General features: G+C 39.8%; 1 protein-coding gene and 1 non-coding gene across 3 annotated transcripts in view; both read right to left on the bottom strand.

Annotated features, from left to right (window-relative positions):
- Nucleotides 1–22,727, bottom strand: part of LOC149303161 (tetratricopeptide repeat protein 7A-like) — a 121,660-nt gene extending 98,933 nt beyond the window's left edge. Inside the window, exons 1-6 of one of the 2 annotated variants that reach the window (XM_089481492.1) lie at nucleotides 22,627–22,727; nucleotides 17,722–17,732; nucleotides 16,903–17,165; nucleotides 13,257–13,425; nucleotides 5,499–5,629; nucleotides 5,014–5,132 (exon numbers count right to left, since the gene is read on the bottom strand). In XM_089481492.1, coding sequence (XP_089337618.1) covers nucleotides 5,014–5,132; nucleotides 5,499–5,629; nucleotides 13,257–13,425; nucleotides 16,903–16,977 — 494 coding nt within the window. In that variant the 5' untranslated portion in view covers nucleotides 16,978–17,165; nucleotides 17,722–17,732; nucleotides 22,627–22,727. Of the gene's footprint in view, nucleotides 1–5,013; nucleotides 5,133–5,498; nucleotides 5,630–13,256; nucleotides 13,426–16,902; nucleotides 17,166–17,721; nucleotides 17,733–22,597 lie in introns of both variants that reach the window. The other variant, XM_089481493.1, reaches the window with a different exon arrangement.
- Nucleotides 509–690, bottom strand: LOC149303162 (U2 spliceosomal RNA). Its single transcript, XR_016272045.1, has one exon. It is a non-coding gene; the product is annotated as a U2 spliceosomal RNA (small nuclear RNA).
- Nucleotides 22,728–24,577: the final 1,850 nt, after the last annotated feature.

Here is a 24,577-nt window from a genome sequence, read left to right as displayed (position 1 = left end):
TCTGGTTTTTAAAGCTCTTTTTTTTTTTTTTTAATTTGAAGCCCGAGGTGCGTGCTCCTTTGGTGCCGCATTCTGTGCACAAGGCAGCAGAAGCCAGACTACGATACCGAGTTCCCTCACGGAGAACTCGGACAAATTCCAACCCCCCCATGGGAGGGTCGGATCTTGAGTCTCACCCCGAAGAGTGAGACTCCTTGCTGGCTTTTTTGAAGAGAGGAAGGGGCCAGAAGGCTTCACTGCCTCTTAAAAAGAAAAACAGTGTCCAAAACGTGGTTACAAATACGTGTGCCATAGAATAGTGAGGGCCAAGCCGTGAATTTCAAACCGTGAATTCAAAAGGGGGGGCAAATTAATCGGCACTCGTGTAAAACGAAGTGAATTTTATAAATTAAGAAAAATAATTTAGGGACAGGCCATTGCTGGCCTGCCGGATTCAAAAATAAAATCTTAACCCCAAGACCAGAAGGTACCTGGGGAAAAGGTAGTGCTGGTAGGCCGCCAGTGAGAACGTGCGCTCACCATGTGCAGTGGCGTGCAATACCACACACGGTGACTCCAGCATTTCTGCCAGGGCAATTCCACCTCAGGCTCCATTTGCTATCCCGAACCCTAAGGCCAGAGGATCAGCATAGTCCCCCCCTTCCCAAAGGGGAACTACACTTGATCTTAGCCAAAAGGCCGAGAAGCGGTTTTTAAAGCTCGCTCTGATTAGTCTACTTTTGAGAGTCATTGGTAGAAGAGAGAGGTCTCTTAAGAAGTCTCACCAGACTTTGACAGAGCCTTGTTTATCTTAAGGAGAGCACTGTAAGCCTTCAGATATACATACGGTATATAAATATATTATAAAGTGAGTTTGGTGACCTGGTTACTAGAAAGTGAAGAGAAAAACAAACATTCACCTAAAGGTTTTTCAGCAGCCTCTCTTTTATTTCTTTTCCACATATATACTTACGCGAGTTGTAACGCGTTGGATGTGTGGCGTACTCGTCTGCACCGAGCAGGGTTATTATATTAGCTACCAGAGAACATTCCAAGCTAAGAAGAATGCATGAATTCATTTTAGCTAAAATGCCAAAATGTTATTTCTCTAAATATAAAACTGCATACATCCAGTTTTTGGGGGTTTTTTCAAAAAAGTTGGGTATTTTTTGGATGTTTCAAATACCATATTAAAGTGCTGCTATACCTTAAAAGAGCGAGAAAGCAGCTCAAACATTAGGGAAATTACTTTAAAAGGTTATTGATTCTTTAATGTATTTGTAGTTCACAACTGATATTGTTTACCAGTTAAGGGTTTTCATTTTTATTATTATTAGCTTTTATTGATATAGTGTCAACATTTTATGCCGCGTTTCTTACTATACATATTAGACATGTACAAATGGGGCAAAACAAATGGGGCCAATTAGTTTTTGGCCAACAAATTTTGTTCCCTGCCTATTTGGTTCAACCAAAAATTCAGGGGCTTTTTAAATTCATTGCCCGGCGCCACATTCACTCTCACTCACTCCCTCCCACTCTCGTTGTTGTTTACTCTCTCTCACACACACATAAATAAAATATTAAAAATATATAATTGCCTTAGCCTGAATCAACTATATTTTAATTATATATTTTAATATTATATTTATATGGAGGGTATGAAACAGAAGTAGGTGGCTGAGGCTTATATATATATAGCTTAATTATTTATTTATGTGGAGGGAATGAAGTAAAGGTCGGGGGTTGGGGCTAAAACAATGATATCTTTTATTTATATAACATTAAAATATATAATTGCCAATAGAGGCACAGGTTTTTGTTCTCTCATAGTCGCAGGCAATTTCTGCAGCAGCCCAAGGCAGGCGGCCTACTGGGACTTTGCCAGGTTTCACGGCAGGCCGGTCCGGCCCGGCCCTGTCTGTCTTGTGGAATGTGAGCAATGTCTCATTGAGGAATTTTGCTGTTACTTACACTTCTTGTTATTGAGTATCTTTCTATATAGACTACGATTACTAGGTATTGGTTTTTATAAAACTAGTTAATGTTAAGTTAGTAGAAAGGGCCACATTCAGGCCGCTGAAAACCTTGTCCCCTTCCCACATTTCTAGCTGTTCCAATGGGTAGAGGATGCTGTCTTGTGAGGCGGTGGCGGTTGAGCAAATATTTGGACTGCATTCAACGCTCAGTATCAAATATCCATTTATATTTTAGCATCACTGTTCCTTTAATTTCAGATGTTATGTTATAATTTTTAGGTAAACAATCGCTTTTACCACAGAGAACACAGGAAATGAATTACAGAATACTGAAAGGAAACGACATTGCATCAAACTTCAGCCTACAGGCTACATTCTGAAAGCATTTTATAACTAGAGGGAATCTGTCGTTACAATCTCATATTGTTATAAAATTCCAAAATATTTAAAAAAAATTAACTTTATTTGAAGACTAGGACGCTGTCAGAACTTGCTGTGTGCATGATGCAATAGGAAAACCTTATTCCTCAAACCGTACTGCATAGTTACCTTACAAAGATTAACTAATTAGTAATAGCAATTATAAGGAAGGAGTGGCGGGTGGAGACAGGATTCACACGCACACTGAATTTAAATGTGAATAAACATAAAATTAACTATGTATTTCAAACCTTCAGTGGGGAAGGCAACCTATAGGGACCATACATGGACTATTTTATAAAAGATCACAGATTATTATTATTATTATATATAGCGCCATCAAATTCTATAGCGCTGTACAATGGGATCCTTTACTGTTCAGTTTTAAAGGGTGCTGGCAAAGGGCACCTGTCCCACTAACCAGTCCTGGGGTGCACTTAGAGACTGGGGAGTTCGGGTCCCAGACGAGGACAACAGTCCCACTCGCCAGGGCAGGGAGACAGGGTCCATAATCTGCGGGTAGCAGGCTTGCTTTCAGTCCTCTCCAGGGGCCCCAGTGATGGACAGTTCCGTCACACACTCCATCACAATATGTTTTACGACCAACAGGGGATTTGAAAACAGCCGGCATTAGGAATTATAGCATGGAACAATTTCAATCTGCAGGTGTTGGCGTAGATCATGCTTACACATAGAATAACATAGGTGTGGCTTTACCTTAATTACAAGTTTAAACCCGAAATGGTGCATTAATTCTCATTTAGAACAGTACTTTGGGGTTTTATATTTAATTTGGGATGGGATTAATAAAATCTGGAGAACAGAAGCAGTTATAGGGCACATCACCCGGCGCTAGTGAGGACCAGGTGGAAAGTAAGGTAACAATTTAAGCTGAGATATTTATTAAACAGCCATTCTATAAATCACAAGTACAATGCGGAGTAAATCATTCACATGTTCCCAGTTAACGGAGAGACCTCAGCTTTTAATATGGATGGGAATATTCTAGTTGCTATTGGACTGCTATTCCCTTGACTCCAACTTTGACCTGGGGTAAGGAGTACTTCTTCTGCCAAATACTTCTTGGTGTAGCATATGTTACTTAAATTATGTCATTTATTGTATTAATTAGACTACTGAAGCATACAATTCATATTGTGGGCAAATGCTGAGCATTAAGTACATAGTTCTAGCGTTCTGTTAATTAAAACACAATGACACAGAATTGGCACTGGCCACTAGGTCTTTATTGGAGCTCGTTACTTACAAAGGGTCATGTTCTGAGGACAGACACACTTCAACACAGAACAAAGACACCTGTGTAAACAGAGCATGTTGCCTGCCAGCTCTGTACCCACCTCTGATGGAAGCAGTACGTGGAACATGATGTTTGGTGACACTGATTAGCCACAAAGATCAACGTAAAGAAAACTTTACTCCTATAGACCTTTGACCCTAAAACATAAGCGTTATTGGAATAGAGAATGCCAGTGTTCAGAATAATCTATTTATGCATCTATCTATATAATAGATACAGTACGTGCTGTAGGACTTGTAGGCCATGAATAGAGGTGCCACCAGCATTTTACCCGGCAGGCTGATTAAAGTGTCACATTATGCTGATAATTATCACACACTTTTGGAATATGAATTCATGAGAGTCCACCTCTAGCCGCTGATTCTAATAGTGTGCCTTTTCTACAACTATGCAAACATCTGCATCCCACAAGGTTCTCTAGAACACTCATACAAAAAAAAAAATATGGAACAACTTTCCAGCAGAAGTGGTACAGGCTAACGCAGAGAGAGAATTTAAACATGCATGGGATAGGCATCTGGCTAATCTCAATTTAAGACAAGAGCAACATATAATTAAGGTTTGAGTCTTTACAGCAAAAGAGGGCAGACAAGGCAGGCCAAATTGTTCCCATCTGATGTCAGATTTTTAAAGTACATATTAAAGTACTTTTTAAGCTGACAAAAATACCTCCCTAGTGAAATCAATGCGAGTGAATTCCACGCATGTGCATGGTGAGGGTCCTTAGACTAGAGGGCATTTGTTCCATAAAAACTCCATAAAACTTTAAAGGGACCTCTCAGCTATCACATGCATTGAAGTGAATATGATGAATATCATTAGATCAGGGGCTTTTTTTCCAGCTGTTACTACTGACATCACATTGTCTACCACTAGGAATAGATATGACATCAGAAGCCCCTGGGAGGAAATCCTCAAGTAATGGACCTGAATGTACCAATGTATCACTTTTCTACCTATGTCTCTAAGAGTGCACATGCAAACGCAATCCTAGGTACCGTAAGTACCTAGAGAGATAGCAGCATACGAATAGTGGAAAAAACATCCACCGAGTGTGGCTTATTATATATATCTGAGTTCATGGTGCAGGGTATTGTCATGTAATGCTATGAAGTTTCGAGATTTAGTACTAAAGTGAATTGATGGACAAAAATAACAGCTCTAACGGTCAATGGAGAGGGATATAGAAAAACAAGAGTGACCAAACATATCTGCGAATGTGAGCTGATAAGGTTCAGTTTAAAGAGAAATATGACACTTTACCAATATTAAATCATTATCATTTTTACTGGTGTATGAAAATAATCCTCATCTTACCCTCGTTTGAAATGAGCCACATATGCACTCTGCAGAGCTGCTTCGATAAAATAGCCAAGCTCGAAGTCAGGGCATGGAGAGCTGCCCTTGGAGTACCGCGAATGGGCACTGCTTGCATTCTAAAAAAGATAGAATTTTGAATAGGTCATTTGTAAAAATGTATGCAATACATAAAAGTTCTGTGATACAAACCAATGAACCGGACTATTTATAATGCACTTCCCATTTTAATTCCAAAATAGCGAGAAAGAATAATTCACTTGCTAATTCTATATAAGAGTAAGAGGAAGGCAAGGTATAGAGTATCAGGTTGCCCAGACTTTAATCAATAGAGAAGGATACACAGCTTAGTACCCCTGTCTGTAGGGTAATAATCAGTGTACTCGTGTATTAGAGCACAAGCACTTCGCAGCAGCACCAGCAAACAAGCCAAATTCTGCAAAATGGCTTCCAATGTTTGCTTAAACCATCTCTGTCTTATTTACCTTCTCTACCTCTTGTAAGTAGACTTGAGCAATTGAGCTGGCTTTCTCAAAACACGAAATAGCGTCTTCTTCTCTTTCGGAGAGCCGTGCACGGGAGGCGATGGTTGCAGTAGAGCGTTCCAGGGACAAACCTTTTGTTGGGGCGATACAAAATATTACGTGATTAAGTGAACTTGTATGTCCCTATGCTGTTTAATAGGAGTGTGTTGTGGAAACAAATCAAAGGGTATTATACATCAAATATTATTATGGTACACAGAGAAAAGAATAAGAACAAGGAATGTTACCTGGTTGTAGCTCTCATATCATCATAATGACAGTATTTATAATGGAAACAGGAAAAGCTAGGCTACCAGCGATACATACGATAAAACATATTGTGCCAACATCTATAGCACATTATTGCATAAGGTAATAGTAAGGGACACCATATTCTTCATGTATTCGCACATTTCCTTCCTCGATTTGCCCAGTTGGCATCGAGTGTCGTAAACAAGAGAAAGGAGCCTGACACTCCTCTTCTCGCTGAAACCCACCGTCTTCCTCCAGTAGGGTTACCACCATTTATGGGGTAAATATCAGCAACAAAATTTCTCCCACTGGGCTTTTATTTGCCATATGCATAGACTACAGTATCTGGCACCCAAAGATAATAGGGAGGAGAAGTGTTTTTTTATGTATATAAATGTATATAGACGACAAGTTTATGAGTTGCCCAATGTAAACGTAAATCATTTGATTTTATATTTGAAGTCAAGGATGGACAAAGGATGCAGTATTTCTGTTTCATAAATATTACTCTACGTAAAATATTAGTATGAAAACAAACAAATATATACATTAGCTCAATATATTTGCCTTATATATGAGGTCACATGGGTTGAAATTGCAAAATTACAAAAAAAATCAGAAAGCTAATATTCATTATATTTGTATGCAATAAACTGTAAATATTGGCTTTTGTGCATATTAGTATATTTTTATTTTAAAATAACGAGGAAAAATTGCAATCATGTATAATGATTGCTGGGTTAGGACTTTACTTTTGCAATATAAGACATCTTGAATGACCTCTTTACAGCACAATACACAGTATAGGTGGGTGTTGTAGCGTACAAATACCTGTCTACTGTGTGCGTCTGCAGTTCCGTTAATAATTATTAGTAATTATTTGGCAATAAAGTGTAGTTAATGTCCCGAAGCAATAAAACAGTATTTTATATGTATACATAGACTACTGAAGGAACACAAAGTTACATTTCAGTGAGACGCAGAGTAATCTGGAAAGAGATCAAGAAAAATAAGGGAAACTAAAAGGGAACAATACTGTTTGTCAGTTTAAGGCAGACACCGGAGCTTACAATATACAGCTGCAAGGAAGCTCAGCGAGAAGCTTTTAGTCACCAGAAAACAATTCATTTATTTCTCCAACGGAGATATTTCACAGCATACATAAAAATACACACATCCTTCTTCTTTCATGTGGCTGCCAATTAATTCTGCAGAGCGGGATCCTGTTTTTTTATACTAAAAGGAACATTTTTATGTGAATTTGGTCTGAGATTAAAGGGATACTGGCCCCTTATGTTTAATGTCTGACACCCCACTATATTTTAAAGTATTGTGTGAATTTATAAATCACTTACCTAGAAGTTGCAGCCCTGTTGCTGCAGCTGCCCTCCTCCTCGTACATAGTCTGACTTTTGTTGCCACTGATTGGATAATGCTCCCAACAAAGTCAATATGAGAACTCATCCAGAGCATTCCCTGACAGTAATTAGAGTGCTGTGAAAAAGTATTTGCCCCTTCCCGATCTAATTTTTTTGCTTATTTCTCACATTTAACCGTTTCAGATCATCCAACTTATTTTAATATAAAAGACAACGTCAGTAAACACGATATTCAGCTTTTAAATGATTGTTTCATTTATTGGAGGTAAACAACTGCCATGAAACGTTTGCAATACCTGGCAATGAGTTTTTTACATTGCTGTGGAGGAAGTTTGGCCGCTCTTCTTGGCAGAATTGTTTTAATTCAGGCACATTGGAGGGTTTTCAAGCGGGAACTGCCTCTTTTTAAGGTCATGCCACAGAAAAGAATCAGATTCATGTCAGGACTTTAACTAGGCCACTCCAAAAAGCTTTGGATCATTGTCCTGCTGCATAACCCAACTACGCTTGTGCTTTAGGTCACAAACTGATGGCCAGACGTTCTCCTTTCAGGATTTTCTGGTAGAGAGCAGAATTCATGGTTCCATCAATTATGGCAAATTGTCCAGGTCCAGAGGCAGCGAAGCAGCCCAAGACATCACACTACCACCATGGTGATAAACGCTGTGTTAGCTTTTATAACGGGACCCACATCTTAAAATTTTTTTCACTTTTGACTTATCAGTCCACAAAATATTATCCTATAAATCTTGGGGGCTCATCGAGATGTTTTTTTGGTAAATCTCCCATAGATGCCATTTTTCTTTATCTTTACCTTAACTGAGGCAAGTGCGGCCTCCAGTTCTTCACGTTAGTCTGCATTCTTTTGTGACCTCTTGGATGAGTCATCAGTGCAGTCTTGGAGGAATTTTGGTCGGCCGGCCACTCCTGAGAAAGTTCACCATAATGTTTGCTCCATTTATAGATAATGGCTTTCCCTGTGGTTCGGTGGAGTCCCAGAGCTTTAGAAATGGCTTTGTAACCCTTTCCAGACTGACAGATGTCAATAACTGTTTCTCATTTGTTCTTGAATTTCTATAAATCACGGATTTATAGAAATGCACTCCTTTTTCTTTTAGCCTACTTTATTTTGCAAGAAAATTGATGTTCAGATTCAACAGGGCTGGCAGTAATCATGCTTGTATCTAGTGAAAGTGAACCCAATTATCAATTACATTTGGTTAAATAGTTGATTTAGTAACTAAGGGGGAAATTATTTTTCCACATAGGACCAGGTAGGGATGGATAGCTTTGTCTAATATTAAAATGAGTTGGATGATCTGAATCATTTAAGTGTGACAAATATGCAACAATATAAGAAATTAGGAAGGGAAGGAATACTTTTTCACAGCACTGTGCAGAGATTTGTTTGGCCAAAAAACACATCTTCTGCGTGGCAATTAGCTTGGGGTGGAAAAGTGCAAATGGAGGGATTCTGCAGAATCCCCCCATGCATTTACAAAAGAGACAACGGGAAAATTTAAAGGGACCACAAAGCTAGCATATGTATTAAAGTGCATATGATGGCTAGAGTGTCCCCTTAATGCCATTAATGGGGAAAAGAGTAGCAGTTAACATCAATTTGGTTATTAATCCGATAAATACCCTTAAGACCAGACCTGTTTAAAGTATTCTTCCAGTAAATTGTGTTGGTGACAAGTGTCGACGCTTTGCACACAGGGTGGAGGAAAGTGTATACACATTTTTTTTTGCATCTCTATGACTGAAAGTAAAAAAAAAACTGCAGTGTACACGTTAGAATAAATTCCCTAAAAAACAATGTTAACAACCGAAAAAGACTGCTGCTGATATCCAAGCCGTCCCTAACTACAATATACTTCGGGCACGTTCCAACATTACTTATTGTGAAATCCAGCGTTAGTAATTCCGTAGGTATGGAAGGCAGAATATAGAGCACGGGGGGAACTCTTATTTATTCGTTTTCTAGTCACACAACTAGGAAGGGCATAAGACAAAGCAAAACAGCAAAAGAATAGCACGACAATGTTTAAGAACAGAACGAGGATTTAGTAAAAACTAGAAATAATGAAACAGATACACTACAAATTACACAGACACATGCATTCTCATACAAATATATGTACATTTTATACAGGCTTGGACAAATGGATGTAGAATTTGCAGCTCAGCAAGGAAGTGATAGACAGAGCCGGCCTTAGGCGTTGTGGCGCCCTGTGCGGACTACTCCTCTGGCGCCCCCCTCACTACCCCCCCCTCTCTGCCCCTTCAAACTACCCGCCCTCTCTGCCCCTTCAAACTACCCCCCCTCTGCCCCTTCAAACTACCGCCCCTCAAACTACCCCTTCAAACTACCCCTCCCCTCTGCCCCTTCAAACTACCCCCCCTGCCCCTTCAAACTACACCCCCCTGTCCCTTCAAACTACACCCCCCCGTCCCTTCAAACTACCCCCCCCTCTGCCCCTTCAAACTACACCCCCCCCTCTGCCCCTTCAAACTACACCCCCTCCCTCTGCCCCTTCAAACTACACCCCCTCCCTCTGCCCCTTCAAACTACACCCCCCCCTCTGCCCCTTCAAACTACACCCCCCCCGCCCCTTCAAACTACACCCCCCCTCTGCCCCTTCAAACTACACCCCCCCTCTGCCCCTTCAAACTACACCCCCCCTCTGCCCCTTTAAACTACACCCCCCTCTGCCCCTTCAAACTACACCCCCCCTCTGCCCCTTCAAACTACACCCCCCCTCTGCCCCTTTAAACTACACCCCCCCTCTGCCCCTTCAAACTACACCCCCCCTCTGCCCCTTCAAACTACACCCCCCCTCTGCCCCTTCAAACTACACCCCCCCCCACTTACCTTGTTGCCGGAGTCCTGCGGTGAGAGCGGGAGGCATCCGTCTTCTCGCTCTGCTGGCATTTCATGTTGAGAGCCGGAATAGTCCGGCGCTCAACATGAGATGCCGGCACAGCGACGGAGTCACGGAGAGTAAGGGGCGCCGAGCGGTTGCCGAGAACTTCACGAGCAACCGCTCGGCGCCCCTGACCGGGACTTAGATTTAAGCATCGTTTTTTTTTTAAACTTTATTTAACATGAATGATGTTAAATATAGTTTTAAAAAAAACACAAAAAACCCCCCGATGCTTTAATCTAAGTCCCGGTCAGGCGCCCCTGCAACCATGGCGCCCTGTGCGGTCGCACAGGTCGCACACCCCTAAGGCCGGCCCTGGTGATAGAGATGCATCTAAAACAAACTGTATGGTAATTTCAGCACTAGCAGACATATGTCAGGAGCGAAGGTCAATATTCAACTCTTTTCATATACAAATACATACTCAGCACCAACATTCAACATAAATACCAATCCAAAAAAACAAAGAGCATTATGGTATGGATGGCAAAGTAGTTATGGAAGGGGAATGAGTGCAGAGGGCACAATTTATTTTAATGACCAGGGAAGCGCAGACTATGAAATGATTCATGCGGTGTCACACAGAACTTATATAGTTACATACCATTCTTTACCATTTGAGGAGACCTCTTGATCACAGAGTGCTCTAGAAATTGGCCGTGCATGCTGCAGAGAGTACAAAGCAGTAGACAGGTTTTTGCGAAATTACAGAAAGGCATTTATAAAAGAATCCAAAATGCACCCATGCAGGAGGAACATCCACCCTATAACAAGAAGACTCTTCAGAACCTCACAAGGACAGAGAGAAATAAAGTAACCAACAGTAATGTGAGATCTCGAAGCAAACAAATAACAAAGTGACACGGCAGTAAGCTTTGATTAATTATCAGACATAGTGTAACAAGGTGGCAAGAAGGGTCTAGGTTGAACATAGCGTAAAAAGACAGAACTTGTTTAAACAAAATCAGAGAGATCTGAATTGATATGAAAATACCTAAACTAATACCCCAAACTGTCAGACCAATCATCATATACCAAAATCAAACAGAATAATAAACTTTAAAAATACCTTACGTCCATCAATATGTAGCCACCTCTTTATTTAATTAAAGAAGACATGAAAACCAAAAGTTGATAGACTGATAAAACTTTGCAAGAAATTTTGAGACTTTAGATCAGGCAGAGAAGACGAAGGGCTTTCATGAATTTCGTAATACTACTTCTGAACTGGTGAGAGATTCCTGTTGGTGGACTGGTGAGAAATATTGTTGAATTTAATTTTAAAACTGACATAAGTATCAATATTGTTAATTTTTGGTAATTGAATAAGCTTTTGATATATCCTCAATATATCAATATATTAGTTAAACTGTTTGACCAAAAAGTATGGTGACACCCCTCCTAATAATAGAGTTTAGGTGCATTACTAACGGGTGTATAATAATATAATGAAGTACATAGACAGCCATCTCCATAGACAGACACTGGCAGTGGAATTGGTCATGTTGAAGAACTCAATGACTTGAAATGTGTCACTGTCATAGGATTCCACCTTTGCCACTAGTCAGTTTATGGAATTTCTGCTCTGCTAGATCTGCCCCGTTCCACCGTAAGTGTTATTATTGTCAAGTGCAAGCGTCTAGGAGTAACAACAGCTCAACCACGAAGCAGTAGACCATGTACGCTCAAAGGGCCACCGTGTGCTGAAGTGTGTAGCGTGTAAAAATTGCTTGTCCTTTGTAGCATCACTCATTAGAGTTCCAAACTTCACAGAAGAGTGAAGTCTTTTATAGCTGCAAATGGGGGGCTACATATAAATGCCCATGGTTTTGAAATGGGATGTCCAACAAGCTCATATAGGTGTGATCGGCAGATGTCCACATACATTTGGTCATATAGTGTATTTATTTCTTGTGCATGCAGTTAGTAGATGTTTAAGATCCAGGACACAGCTATATATTAATACTTATATTGATATAATTGAATATAACCAGTCCAGGTTTTTGATGGTTTAGACTATCCCAGCAAGAGCAAGTGTATGTTCTAAGTTGTCTCATAGATGAATCCTGTGCCTCAAGCTATGCTCAAGTTTTAATTTTGTTATAAGGTAGATAATTATGTAACTACAGACCAGGCTGTGATAGGAAATAGATAAACCAAAGTTCCAACGTTAAGAGGGAAGTCATTTAGGAGATAATGGCCAAATGTTTGCCCCAATAAAGGACAGAACAAAACTTCATACTTGTTTAAATCCCCTGAAATCCATGTGTAGTAATAACTGGTGCTGTACCTAATTACTAAAGATGAATATAAAACATTTTATATCTTAGGTATTCAAATGTAGTGCTTAAATAGGGCCCATTATCCAACCCATTATCCATTTTGGACACTTCCATTTGGTGAATGTGAGACAAACAGGAATGGGTTCCTCAAACGTGTGTCTTTATATTAACCTTGTTCCGCTGGTCTGATGAACGTATACATTTCTACTGGCTAGATTAATGATCTTTTTAACTAATTTCATCTGACATATCGGTGCTCTGTTGCAGATCCTTCTCAATCATTTTATTGTACCCCTTAAATAGAAAAAATAACAATTTTTACCACTTTGGGCTTCACAATCAGACGCCAGCTACCTCGGCAGATGTAATAGTGAAGGCCAGATTTAAAAAACATACTTTTACTCACAGGGATTTCCCAAGACACCATGTGCACCATTTACCAAACGATGTAAATTAAAAAATATATGCATTTAAGACTTCATGCCTGTCATGCTAACATTCACATATTTTCCTAGGAAGTAAAGAAAAACCTCAATGACGGAATAAAAACCCTGATTCTGATTATTTTTCCTTTTCTATTTAAAAATGTAAAAAATATTTCAGTTGTTCTTGTTTCAATGTCTAATGGTGGATTCTCACAGACTAGAAGTATGCCAAGACAACAAGGTAGTTTCTCATGACATGCCAAAATAACACAACTTACACATATTGAGTTACTATGGCAACAAAAAGTCCATAGTAAACATGAATGACACTGCGGCCTTGTTTGCAAATATGCGGCCTTGTTTGCTAGTATGCATAGGTAAATTGCATTTTTTGTAAAGTAAACATGCTCTTGTAGGCTACTGTGTGTCCTATTTATATTAATTTCCTAATTACCTTTTATAAGATAGGCTTCTGTCATGAGGCGCATGTGATAGAGCGGCTCATCGTCCAATGAGATGTCATCAATCCCCGCTCGCGCATACATACTGACTGCATCCCTGTATGATCCCTCCATGTAGTGAAGTTTTCCCATTATCAGCAGGGCTTCTGTCATATATTTCGGCTGCACAGCAAAGGTAAGCACGTTATTTAAAAAAACTACATTTTTTCACTAATACAATAGTAAGAAAAATTTCCTGGATCTTTTTAATGTAAGATAGTATCATGCAATTTGTGTCAAATTAATTTGTAGAAAAGGTTTTCATGAAGATCCAAACAACGTAAATGAACTGTCAACGATTTAAAACTAGTTTGCCTATTTTTTATCTATTGTAAACCTCCAATCAATTCAAACCTCCAATCAAATATTCTGTTTATCAAAGTTAGCCTTTTAACTGTTGTGGAACTATAACTCCCACAATGCTCAGTTAGCCTACATGATTTTATGACGATTGATGAGCATCATAGGAGTCCTACAAGAGTTGGAGAGCTAACTTTGTGTTGGTCCGCATGTATATTTAAACTGCACTCCTATACTAGATGGAAATACTAAAAAAGATCATTAGCAGTACTGACACTCTGTAATAGGGTCTACGCAGTATAAACCATAATAAATTAATATATTATATTAGAGTCTAATTCCAAGTCTGGCTCTAATTTATTCCACGAGGTTCTCAGCGCTGTCTGTCTGATTTGATCACACAAGGGTGACTTTGCAGGAGAACATCGTGATCCCATGACCTGTACTCCAGTTCCTTCAGCAGTAATGTTTATGGACAAACATTGCCCTTCCAGTTACATCTGGCAGTCTAAAAATGGTATAAGGTTTATTCTGCTGCAGTCCAACCTTGGACAATCTGCATTCTGGAAGATTCTCCGGACATTAACTCCCATGATCTGTTGTTACTAGGCTCCGGTATTTATTATAATCAAGCACCTTTTACAGGACCTCCAATAACTCAGTTTTCTATGATAAATCCAATCTAATCAGAAACCTAACACTTGTTTAGCAAAGCAATAATTTAAGAAAGTCCAGTACCTATATAAAACCCATAAAAATTAGACCTTGAATGGAGTGATGGCGGACCAATCTTCTTTAATGTTACAAAATAAAAGAAGAATGATCGCTGAACCACGCATACCATTGCCTGACATTTCCCGGTATCCTGGTGGGCCGGCCGGCAAATAATAAAATATGATGAAAAATGTAAAAAAAAACCCACATTTTCTGACTTTTACCCCAAAAATCTTTTATCATCCAAAAAAGCTAATGAAAAAACCTACTAAATATATTCTACTATTTGTCCTGAGTTTAGAAATACCCAATGTTTTTATGTTTTTTTGCTTTTTTCTGCACGTTATGGAGCATTAAGTACAGGTAGCATTTTGCTATTTCAAAACCATTTTTTCCAAATCTGGTAATTCTTCCCCCCATGTGCCATTTCGGGTATCTTTGAAGCCGGCCAATGCAATTTACCCCATCAAATCATATATTTTTGAAAACTAGACACCCCAAGGTATTTCAAATGCTAGAATTTTAACTCTTTCCATGCACTAATTCTACCACCAGTCTTTGTCAAACTTTGTGGTAGTCATTTATTTTGTGTTTTTTATCACTAAAATTGCTCTTCAGGTATGGATTTACAGCTCCTGGTTTACATCAATTTCCAACAACACCCCAATATGTGTTCAGCAACATCTCCCGAGTACAGTCATACCCCCCATGCATGGGTTTGTCGGGTTGTTTGGGAGGTAAAACGCCACATTTAGGAAGTGCACATTTTTAAACTTGGAACTTTTACATCTGGTCATTCTGCTCCCATGTCCTAATAGGACCATCTTTGAAGCCGGCTAATTCAATTTACCCCATCAAACCATATATTTTTGAAAACTAGACACCCCAAGGTATTTCAAATGCTAGTATTTTAACCCTTTCCATGCATGAGATTCTACACACTTTGCCACACTTTGTGTTAGTATTTTTTTGGTATTTTTTTTTTACACAAATTGTACTTTGGGTATACATTTATAGCTCCAGGTATACGTCACTATCAAACAACACCCTAATATGTGTTCAACAACATCTCTCGAGTACAGTGATACCACCCATGCATGGGTTTGACTGCTGTTTGGGGTTAAAAGGCCACATTTTGGAAGTGCGCTTTTTTTTCCCTATTTTGGTCAGTCTGTGCCTATGCCCTATCTTTGAGCCCGGCCACTCCAATTTACCCCATCAAACCATTCATTTTTTTAAATTAGACACCCCTTGGGTATTTGAAATGCTTTTATTTCAATTTTTCCACGTCAGGATTTTTGGAAAGATACAGCGCTAATTTGAGCACTTGCTCATAATAATAATAAACTTTATTTTTTATTTTATTTATTTTACTCTTTTTGGACTTTTTTTTTAACATTTTGCTGGAACTGGATAGTTCCTCTAAAGCATAATAATTTTTAAATGTTACCATGTTTTTTTTAAGCTTTTTCTTTTTTTCCTTTTAATTTTTTTTTTTTAAAATATTTTACTAATCACATAGTGATTAGAAAGCTGTGCTCCATTGACTTGTATGGTTGAATGCAGTACCTGTATTCAACCTGCAAGTGGAGCCAGAGTTCTCTAGAGGGTCTGGAGACCGTCTAGCGAACTTTTTCAACTTTATTATTTTTTTTTCCCGGGCCGCCGCCATCTTGCGGATGGCGAAGACTGGGTGCAGCTGCGGCTGTGACCGCTCTCCGGAGCGGTCACACCCTGCCCTGGGGTAAGTATTTGGTGTCGCTGGATGCCTCCTGAAGTTTAGGAGGTGATTGTTGATCGCCTCCTAAGCGCTTTTAAAACGGGCGTCCCCGGGGAGGGGCCAGACATGGCCCATCATGCCGATCTCGGTGTTGCTGAATGCCTCGACATCGAGGCATTACAGCAACACCATTTAAGCTTAGAAAGTGATCGTTGATCACTTTCTAAGCTTGTTTAAGTCTCATGACGTGTCAGGCACGTCATAGGTCGTTAAGTGACCGTTTTGCACGACGTGCCTGACCCGGCAATGGACGTTAAGGGGTTAAGAGAGGACCTTTTACATAAACATACTGGCAGACCACTTTGCACCATGAACTGTGTGCTTTTAAAAAAAAAAAAATTAATAATGTATCTGGGATTAGGTATTCATTGGATGATGCACCGCAGTTGTGGTGGTATTAATACAGGAATATCGTGAAGAATAATTTGATCACTGTTTTGTAACACTGAATAAAATGGAACTTTTTCATCGAAAAATGTTTGCAGTAGCAAATGTTTTGATTCCATTATGTCTAATGTATTTAATTTATTAGGGCCTTTGAACGCTTTTGCTTTCTATAGTTATTTGTATGGCAAATAGTGTGACTCGGTATGTATAAGGGGTGCGTGTAGGTACAAGAGTTCGACCACGAGATACAATATATGGGGCTGGTCTCCAAATGTTTCCAGGGCTGCTTTTCAGTCCGATGCATACACTCCACCGCTTTCAAGAGTAGTAGAACAGCAGTAGCTGGCAGGAACAAACTATTTAGTAATAAAAGAACTTGAAGCCTTGAAGATTTACATCTGCAGGGATAATGCACTTACTGGTAATTTGCCTCTGTTTAGAATTCCAGTTAGATACTTCTTAGCCTGTTGTAGTTTTGGCTCCATGGTGTCCATTAATGGTGTGGAGTCTTTCAGTTTGGCAGCATTTTCCTTCAGACACAGTTCTAGCAAAGCTTCTGCTAGGAGAAGGTTGGAAAAGTCATCTGAAAACAAGGGTTAAAAAGATAATTTCTATTAGGCCTGTTTTCCATGTATAGAAGAATCTTATCCGTGATCACTTGAACTGGCTCCGGAGTAAATGACTTGGAAAGAGGTTAAGCAAAAAGTAATTTGTGCAAATGAAAAAGTTAAAGAGGTACTTGGAACTGTTAATCTGTAAACACATACTTCATCTTTAAAAGGTTCAGCCCCAGCTAAATGTTCCTTGTCAAGGCAATCAAGATATTGCAAAAGGGAAACCATTTAGAAATATATGTAATATACGTAGTAGTTTGTTCTATACGTAGTAGTAGAAAAAGATGTAAAGCAGATATGGGTATTTTATCAGTTAATCTCCACTATCGTTAATGTGTGAAGAAAGGTGATAACTGCCAGATCTAGAAAACATAATGTTAGTACTGACTTTATGACATCTTTATAGCGCAGTCATCTGCATTTTAATGGCTATAGTATGGCAGATGCATACTATTAAAGAGACAGGATGATATTTAAAGGTACATAGTAAAGTACCTTTTCAGTGCTTTATACAGACTACTCCACCAAATTAACACCAACTCACCGTGATCGTTGTATAAAACTGACCATTTTTAACCACATAGACAATGATCAGTACTTCTGATGCATTAATCACTCTTCCACGCACCTCAATACTATTGTGTCCTCGCTTCCTGCATATTGGTGGAAGTGTAATGAGACTGTGGATCATTCCCACATCAGTACGTGTGGTTTGCAAATGGCTGGCTCTAACATTGTACACATAGCAAACTTACTGTAAAACTGCAGCGGTCACTGAAAAATCCCGTGAGGGTTATTACGTCTCACACACCTCACAAAATAAAAGAAGGAAGCAGCACAGACTGTGGCTGGCACTCTAATCTGCTGATACAGCACTGAGGCCTAGTATACCTGGGGCTATCCCTTCCAGTTGGCTGATTTCCACAGAAGGATGATTCCTAATTTGGAAGATTTTATTATGTTGGTGCACCACTCCTGTCTGGAGTTGTCTCAACACGGTTGTCTCTTACGATGATTTGATCATGAAGGGACATATCAATATTTGGTGAACTTGTCTAATGTTCTGCAGCATTTTTGTCTCAAGTTCTTCACAAACCAATGAGATTTTGTAGCTATGCATAAATGTATGATTACAGATTAAAACAAGCAATATACATGTATTACCAACCCACCATTATGTGTATACCGAGTGAGCAGTTACCTGTTCAGACAATGTGTCTGGACTTAATGTAGTTAGTATATGATATACACCAATCAACCATAACATTAGGACCTCTGACAGGTGAAGTGAATAACACTGATAATCTTGTTATCATGGCACCTGCCAGTAGGTGGGATATATTAGGCAGCAAGTGAACATTTGGTCCTCAAGGTAATGCGTTAGAAGCAGGAAAAATTATCTGAGCGACTTTGACAAGAGCTAAATTGTGATGGATAAATGACTGGCTCAGAGCATCTCCCAAACTGCAGCTCTTGCGAGGTGTTCCCAGTCTGCAGTGGTCAGTACCTATCAAAAGTGGTCCAAGGAAGGAAAAGCGATGAACCGGCGGCAGGGTCATAGGCGGCCAAGGTTCATTGATGCATGAGAGGAACGAAGGCCGGCCGGTGTGGTCAAATCCAACAGATGAGCTATTGTAGCTTAAATTGCTGAAAAAAGTGAATGCTGGTTCTGATAGAAAGGTATACACAGTGCATCACAGTTTGTTGCAAATGAGGCTGCGTCAGGGTGCCCATGCTGACCCCTGTCCACTGCCAAAAGCACCTACAATGGGCATGTGAGCATAAGAACTGGATCACAGAGCAATGGAAGCGGGTGGCCTATTCTGATGAATCACAATTTCTTTTACATCACGTGGATGGCCGGGTGCGTGTGCCTTGCTTACCTGGAGAACACATGGCACCAGGATGCATACATGGAGGCCACATCTCGCAGCTTACAGGACTTAAAAGGATCTGCTGCTAACGTCTTGGTGCCAGATACCACAGCACACCTTCAGAGATCTAGTGGAGTCCATGCCTCGACGGAGCAGGGCTGTTTTGGCGGCAAAAAGGGGACCTACACAATATTAGGTAGGTGGTCATAATATTATGGCTGATCGGTGTTAGTACTGCATGCCAAAGTAAGAAGCTGATTGAATGTAACATTCTTTGTTATGACCGATCAACAAACTAACTACTCCTCAGATGACCAAGCTCAAATTGGCCATCTGGCTCACAGGGAAAATGTGTGGTAGGCAGCTGACCAACATCACCACCAGCGGCTGGATATGCCCAACAGCCCAACAGTTGCGTGCGACCGTGCATATCCAGCTGTCGACCACACTGATGTCATCAGGAGGTCGCCAGCCTTCAAACGCCAAGGCCACTCGACCATGCAAATGACAACCATTTAGCTTATTTTTATGCTGATTTTCCCAAATCTTCCTACTGAAACATTCAAAACTAGGTTTAATTTAGAATTCAAGTGTAATAAATAATGGAACCAGGCATCCCTTCCTACACAGCATGTATGACCCAATTATTTCACACACACAAATGTCTGTAATTTGTTATTTGGATGTCAAACTATTCTTCTCTTCTAACAAATATAAAAAATAAGTAGCGTTAAATGAAAAGATGAATTTACCGGTCACGGGCCTCATCTAGTAAACAAGGGGTTTAAAAAGGGTGGTGTTTGTTAGGGTAATAAAAGTGATTAGGCTTAGTGAAATATCCAGAGTTCACTATGTGTAACTGATGTTTATATTTCAAGTTTTAATGCCCTGGTTGAACAGGCCAAAGGACTTCAGGCATTTATTAAACTGACTCATAGTTTCTTCCTGCAAGCATTTAGCACATGTGGTCAAATAAAAGGGAGGAAAATGTGTTATTTTTCCAACGTTGGCTGCTGTCAGTTGTTCTAGACCGTAAAACACAATATACTATGTTCTTGTTTTCTTTACCGATCGTTTAGTTTGCCCAATGCTTTTTTACGCATGAATCACAGTATTATGCGTTTATTCACCAGACTTTTCTTCGTGTCCTCTTAGATAACTTTTCTCCATGAGCAGAAAATATTTCCACTCAAGTCCTCCATCTGTCTGGCTGCAAGTTTTTAATGTGAACCAGTACATGTCTGCATTTCCCTTCAGACACAGAATACTGGATTGTTACAAGAAAACATGTCAGAATACGCATTTGCTCCCAGAAAGCCAAAAAGATGTTTTAATAGAAGAAAACAGAATTAAGAGATTATTAAAAGTTTAGACCAGTAAAAGAAAATTTGATTTTTCACAACTGGAGAAGCCAAACATTTCAGGAGGATTTCTAAAATAAAAATCTAAGTTAAACTGACACAGAGTCTCCCAGTAGGGCTCCTACCCAGCTGCTGGTAGAAATGTAACCTTTGGTCGATAATAATCATATGGATGCAATAATGTGGCCAGTATGTTTACAAGTGGCAACCACAGCCTGCAGCCATGTCTTTAACTAACAGGATTAGTCACGTAATTACCGGTATGTACTACAGAGGGACATGCTGAATCACTAGACACACAATGTGTTAACCTCTTAAGTGCCGCTTCAGAGGTAGACACTAGCCACGTCATATAGTTGCTTTCAGCAGAACACCTCCACACGAATCCACAAGAGGTCAAAAATTATTTTATCTAATAATGTCGCAAGAGCACAAGCCACAGGGTCTGGCCAGGACTACCACCCTTTCAAAGAAATTGTGGCAATGCCGGGATTCATTCAGAGTGCTATGTGGCAGTATCAATTATGTCTACTGTGGTCATCTCAGTAAGCGTTATGGGCGAATAAACAAGCGTAAAAAGGCTGATGACACTACAAGGATCTCCCAATTACCGGTAACTGCTCCATTATGGATCAAGTAAGCTTTGCCTTTCGTTGCCTGGCTTAGCAGTAGGACACATCTGCTTATGCCATTTATTTAGGTAAGTGATCCTGTGGCTTCCGCAATAGCCCTAAACTTGGCATTAGCATGGGTGAATACACACCTTTGTTCTCCACTTAATAAATTACAGACGGTATGATTCATGCTGCCAAATAACTGCTCATACAGTTTTTGGTTGTGCAAGCCTCTTCACAGAGCTTCCTTAAACACCAACAGTTAAGGCCACGTGTTTATTGCAGGAGCCTTAATGGCAAAATTTAATCAATTAGACCAGAATGGCTTTTTTTTTTTATATAGCCCGAAAGCGTATTTTCAAGTATACAGTGTACATAGTGTTTATATATAAAATATTTGTGACTTATGGGCAATGTGGGAACTGTGGTCTACTTACAATAGCAACCAGTGGAATGGTGAGAACTTCGATCATTGATAGTTATAAAGTTTCCACCAAAACCACAATTTACCTGCTCCAAACTTTTAACAGCAGTTTTTCACCATGGGTTAATAATCAACATTCAGAACTCTAAATCCAGTCAACTGAAGGAGGGTACCATGATCCTAAGACTGCTTTCCGATCCCACTCATAACTCCAAGAGTTAAGAGGCTCCAATTGAAATTCATGTTAAAATATGTTAAAATAGCCTTTTGTTTCACCAGTCATTTTACTCTGTCAATGTCTAGGTGACAAATCCACGCGTCACTGGCTTTTGGTTACACCACGCAGTAAAATGAGGGGTATCTAGAGATTCCCTGAATTGGAGAAATCTAATAAACTGCCTCAAAATACTTGCCTGAAAAAGTCTCCTAAGGAAGACTCAAACACTATCTATAGCACTTAATATGAATGAACACTATGTACAGCTCTCCTGTTTACTGACAAATTGTAATACATGTCAGGTAGACAGGAACAATATTGAGACATCAAGGGTGTGGGAAGAGGAAGCAGTGAACCGCACTGAAAGAATGATCTTTGCTTTAATACATTCTTATTACACAAATCCGCTGGCTAAAATGTATTGGGAAAGCACAACCTGTGTGAAGTTGCATTGTATGCAGCACTTAAGATTAAAGACTCAATTTCCAACACGATGCCGTCACGTCCACAGTGCTCGTCATTAATGGTCAGTCTACCCCTGCTTCTTAAATTGCCCATTGCAAATGGGCAATTGACCAAATCACTTCTTCCATAGTTGCTAGGATAAGCATGTTAGGGGCTGCAGTCCAGAGACAGCTAAGGCTCCTGGGGTAACAAAGCAGTCCTTTTTTATACATTTATACCAAACCAACCAGAAAGTTCTGGACATATCAAGATACATAGTAATGAACTCCAGACTGTTACCTAATCTTACCTCCTAAAGGGAATGGCTACATAAAGAGTGCATACTGTATTAATATTCTGGGGAATGCAGTGCTGCGGGGTATTTTATGTTCTTTCTTCTCTTTTTGGGGGGGTTCCTTTTCAGGGTAACCCAGTTTATTTGGGGAACCCCTGTACAGTCGCTGTGATCAGTCTTCACACACTGTACTCACCTGAGTTGAGTCATTGAATGATCATAAATGCAAACAGTCCTTTAGCAGAAGTAGGTGTGACTCCTGTTCACTCACCAGGGCTGCTTTGCACCTTAGGGGACAGCTGCTTGACCAGACTCTGAATCCTGTCCCATTGGCATTCTGCCCTGCAGCGCTCAATCTCAGCCTCCAGCTTTAGGTGGGAGAGGGATGACCTAGAAGCCATGTCTTCTCATGTCAGCAGGGAAACCCCACACAGCACAGCCTAAGCAGCAACACTCAGCCCTGCAGCTGCTTCCCCCCTCCTCCTTCCTCTGTGTACTCTGGAGCGCTCTGTGGTTGGCCACTGGAGCTGCACACTTCGCTTGTGATTGGTCTGTTTTATTTCCTTGGCCAGACACCTTGTTCTTGGATCTTGTGATGTGAGCGGGAGAGTCCAGCTTGTCACTGCACTAGCTGCCGATACCAATCATGGCAGCATAATTATTATTACAATGCACAAAGGTGTGTCTTACCTGAACGAGGCAGCTTTTGGTATATATATATATATATATATATATATATATATATAGTATATATGCCACTCTGCAGAGGCATTTCTGGAGGCAGAGTGGCATAAAGGGGGTATAAGGCATTTCTGGAGGCAGAGTGGCATATGGAGTTTGAAAAAAATAGTTTACATTAATTAATATTTACTAGTAAAACTTTTTTCCTATAGGGTCATCTTATATTCAGGCTTTTTCTTTTTTTCCTAAATTAATATTCAGATTTTGGGGGGTCGTCTTATAATCGAGCAAATACAGTATATATCATTACTGGTGCAATAAAAGTACCAACCTCTGGTTTAAAAAAAAATAAAAAATATATATATATACACATACATATTACGAGTCAGGCGTGACTGGCCTGAACCCAAGAGGTCCGTAATTGCTTAAAGACTCTAATGTCCACCATCCATTACCCAGCTATATCCTTCACAAATTATATCACGTTTGAAAATACCAAGAAAATAGCGGATTACAGAGCAGAGATAAATCGTAAGGAATATTTGCTCAGCAATTGCTACAGAAACACAAGCTGCTGCTGCCTTCTGCTCTCTAGAACACAAACTTCCCAGGCCTTCACAATGACATAAAAAAAAAGATTCTTACTCTCTCCCACTGTAAAGTTGCCATCTAAAGCTGTGACGTGAACGCATCTGGAAGTAAATAATTCAAGGAGATGGAAACTCAGTTCCACAGCCTGCGTTTAATGGCCTTAAAACTAAATGGAAACTTTTTGCTAAAGGGGTCAAAGAGGATATAGAACAGCAAAGAAATTAAAATAGACTAATACTGCATCATTTATGGTGAGACTTCCTCAGCCCGCTTCTGCTGGGCCAAGAGAGGCCTGATTACAGAAAAAAACAGTGATCTGTGGGTCGAAAAAACAACTACCAAAGTTTACTCATAGCATGACACAGCCTTGCCTTGACTTTGTAATAACAAACAATGCACATGGAATAGATTAAAGAATATCACTGAAGATCAGTACCTGTGCCAGATACCGCCAACCTAGGTGGACCGGAATCCAATATGAGTAGAACAATATGCTCATTTGATGTAAGGTTTTGGGGCACCTAGACCTTTTTTTTTTTTTTTAAATGTCAAAATGGTGCAATTTTATTTTTCCTTGAGAGTACTGCACCTGATCTATTTTACTTTTTTCTCAGTTTTGTTTTATTCTGCTGTTTTTTTATTTTATTTAATCTTTATTGAAAGTTTGTGTAGAAAGTACAACACAGAACATCACAATGCAAATACCACAAATTGGGCATTTTCAGATCCGAGCATCAATAATTAACTAGTGCACATAACAAGTGGATTAAACAATAGGGACCCAATACAGTCTTTACACTGTTGATGCAAGGCTACTGTAAGTATATGGGTCATGTCAGAAATCTGATATATGCACCTGATTTGTCACCTAGAAAAATAAAGTCTGCATCAGTCAATGTTACATAGGATGTGATCAAATCAGGCAGAGAGGAACACTTTCACCTGAGGAGCATCTTATTGCACTCAGCTTCAGAACGTC

The sequence above is a fragment of the Sceloporus occidentalis genome, unplaced genomic scaffold (assembly GCF_023333645.1).
Source record: "Sceloporus occidentalis isolate IW3139 unplaced genomic scaffold, rSceOcc1.0.p SCAF_15, whole genome shotgun sequence".
NCBI lineage: Eukaryota > Metazoa > Chordata > Lepidosauria > Squamata > Phrynosomatidae > Sceloporus > Sceloporus occidentalis.
The sequence above is the reverse complement of the archived record's forward strand: the minus strand, read 5'-3'. Positions and strand labels throughout refer to the sequence as shown.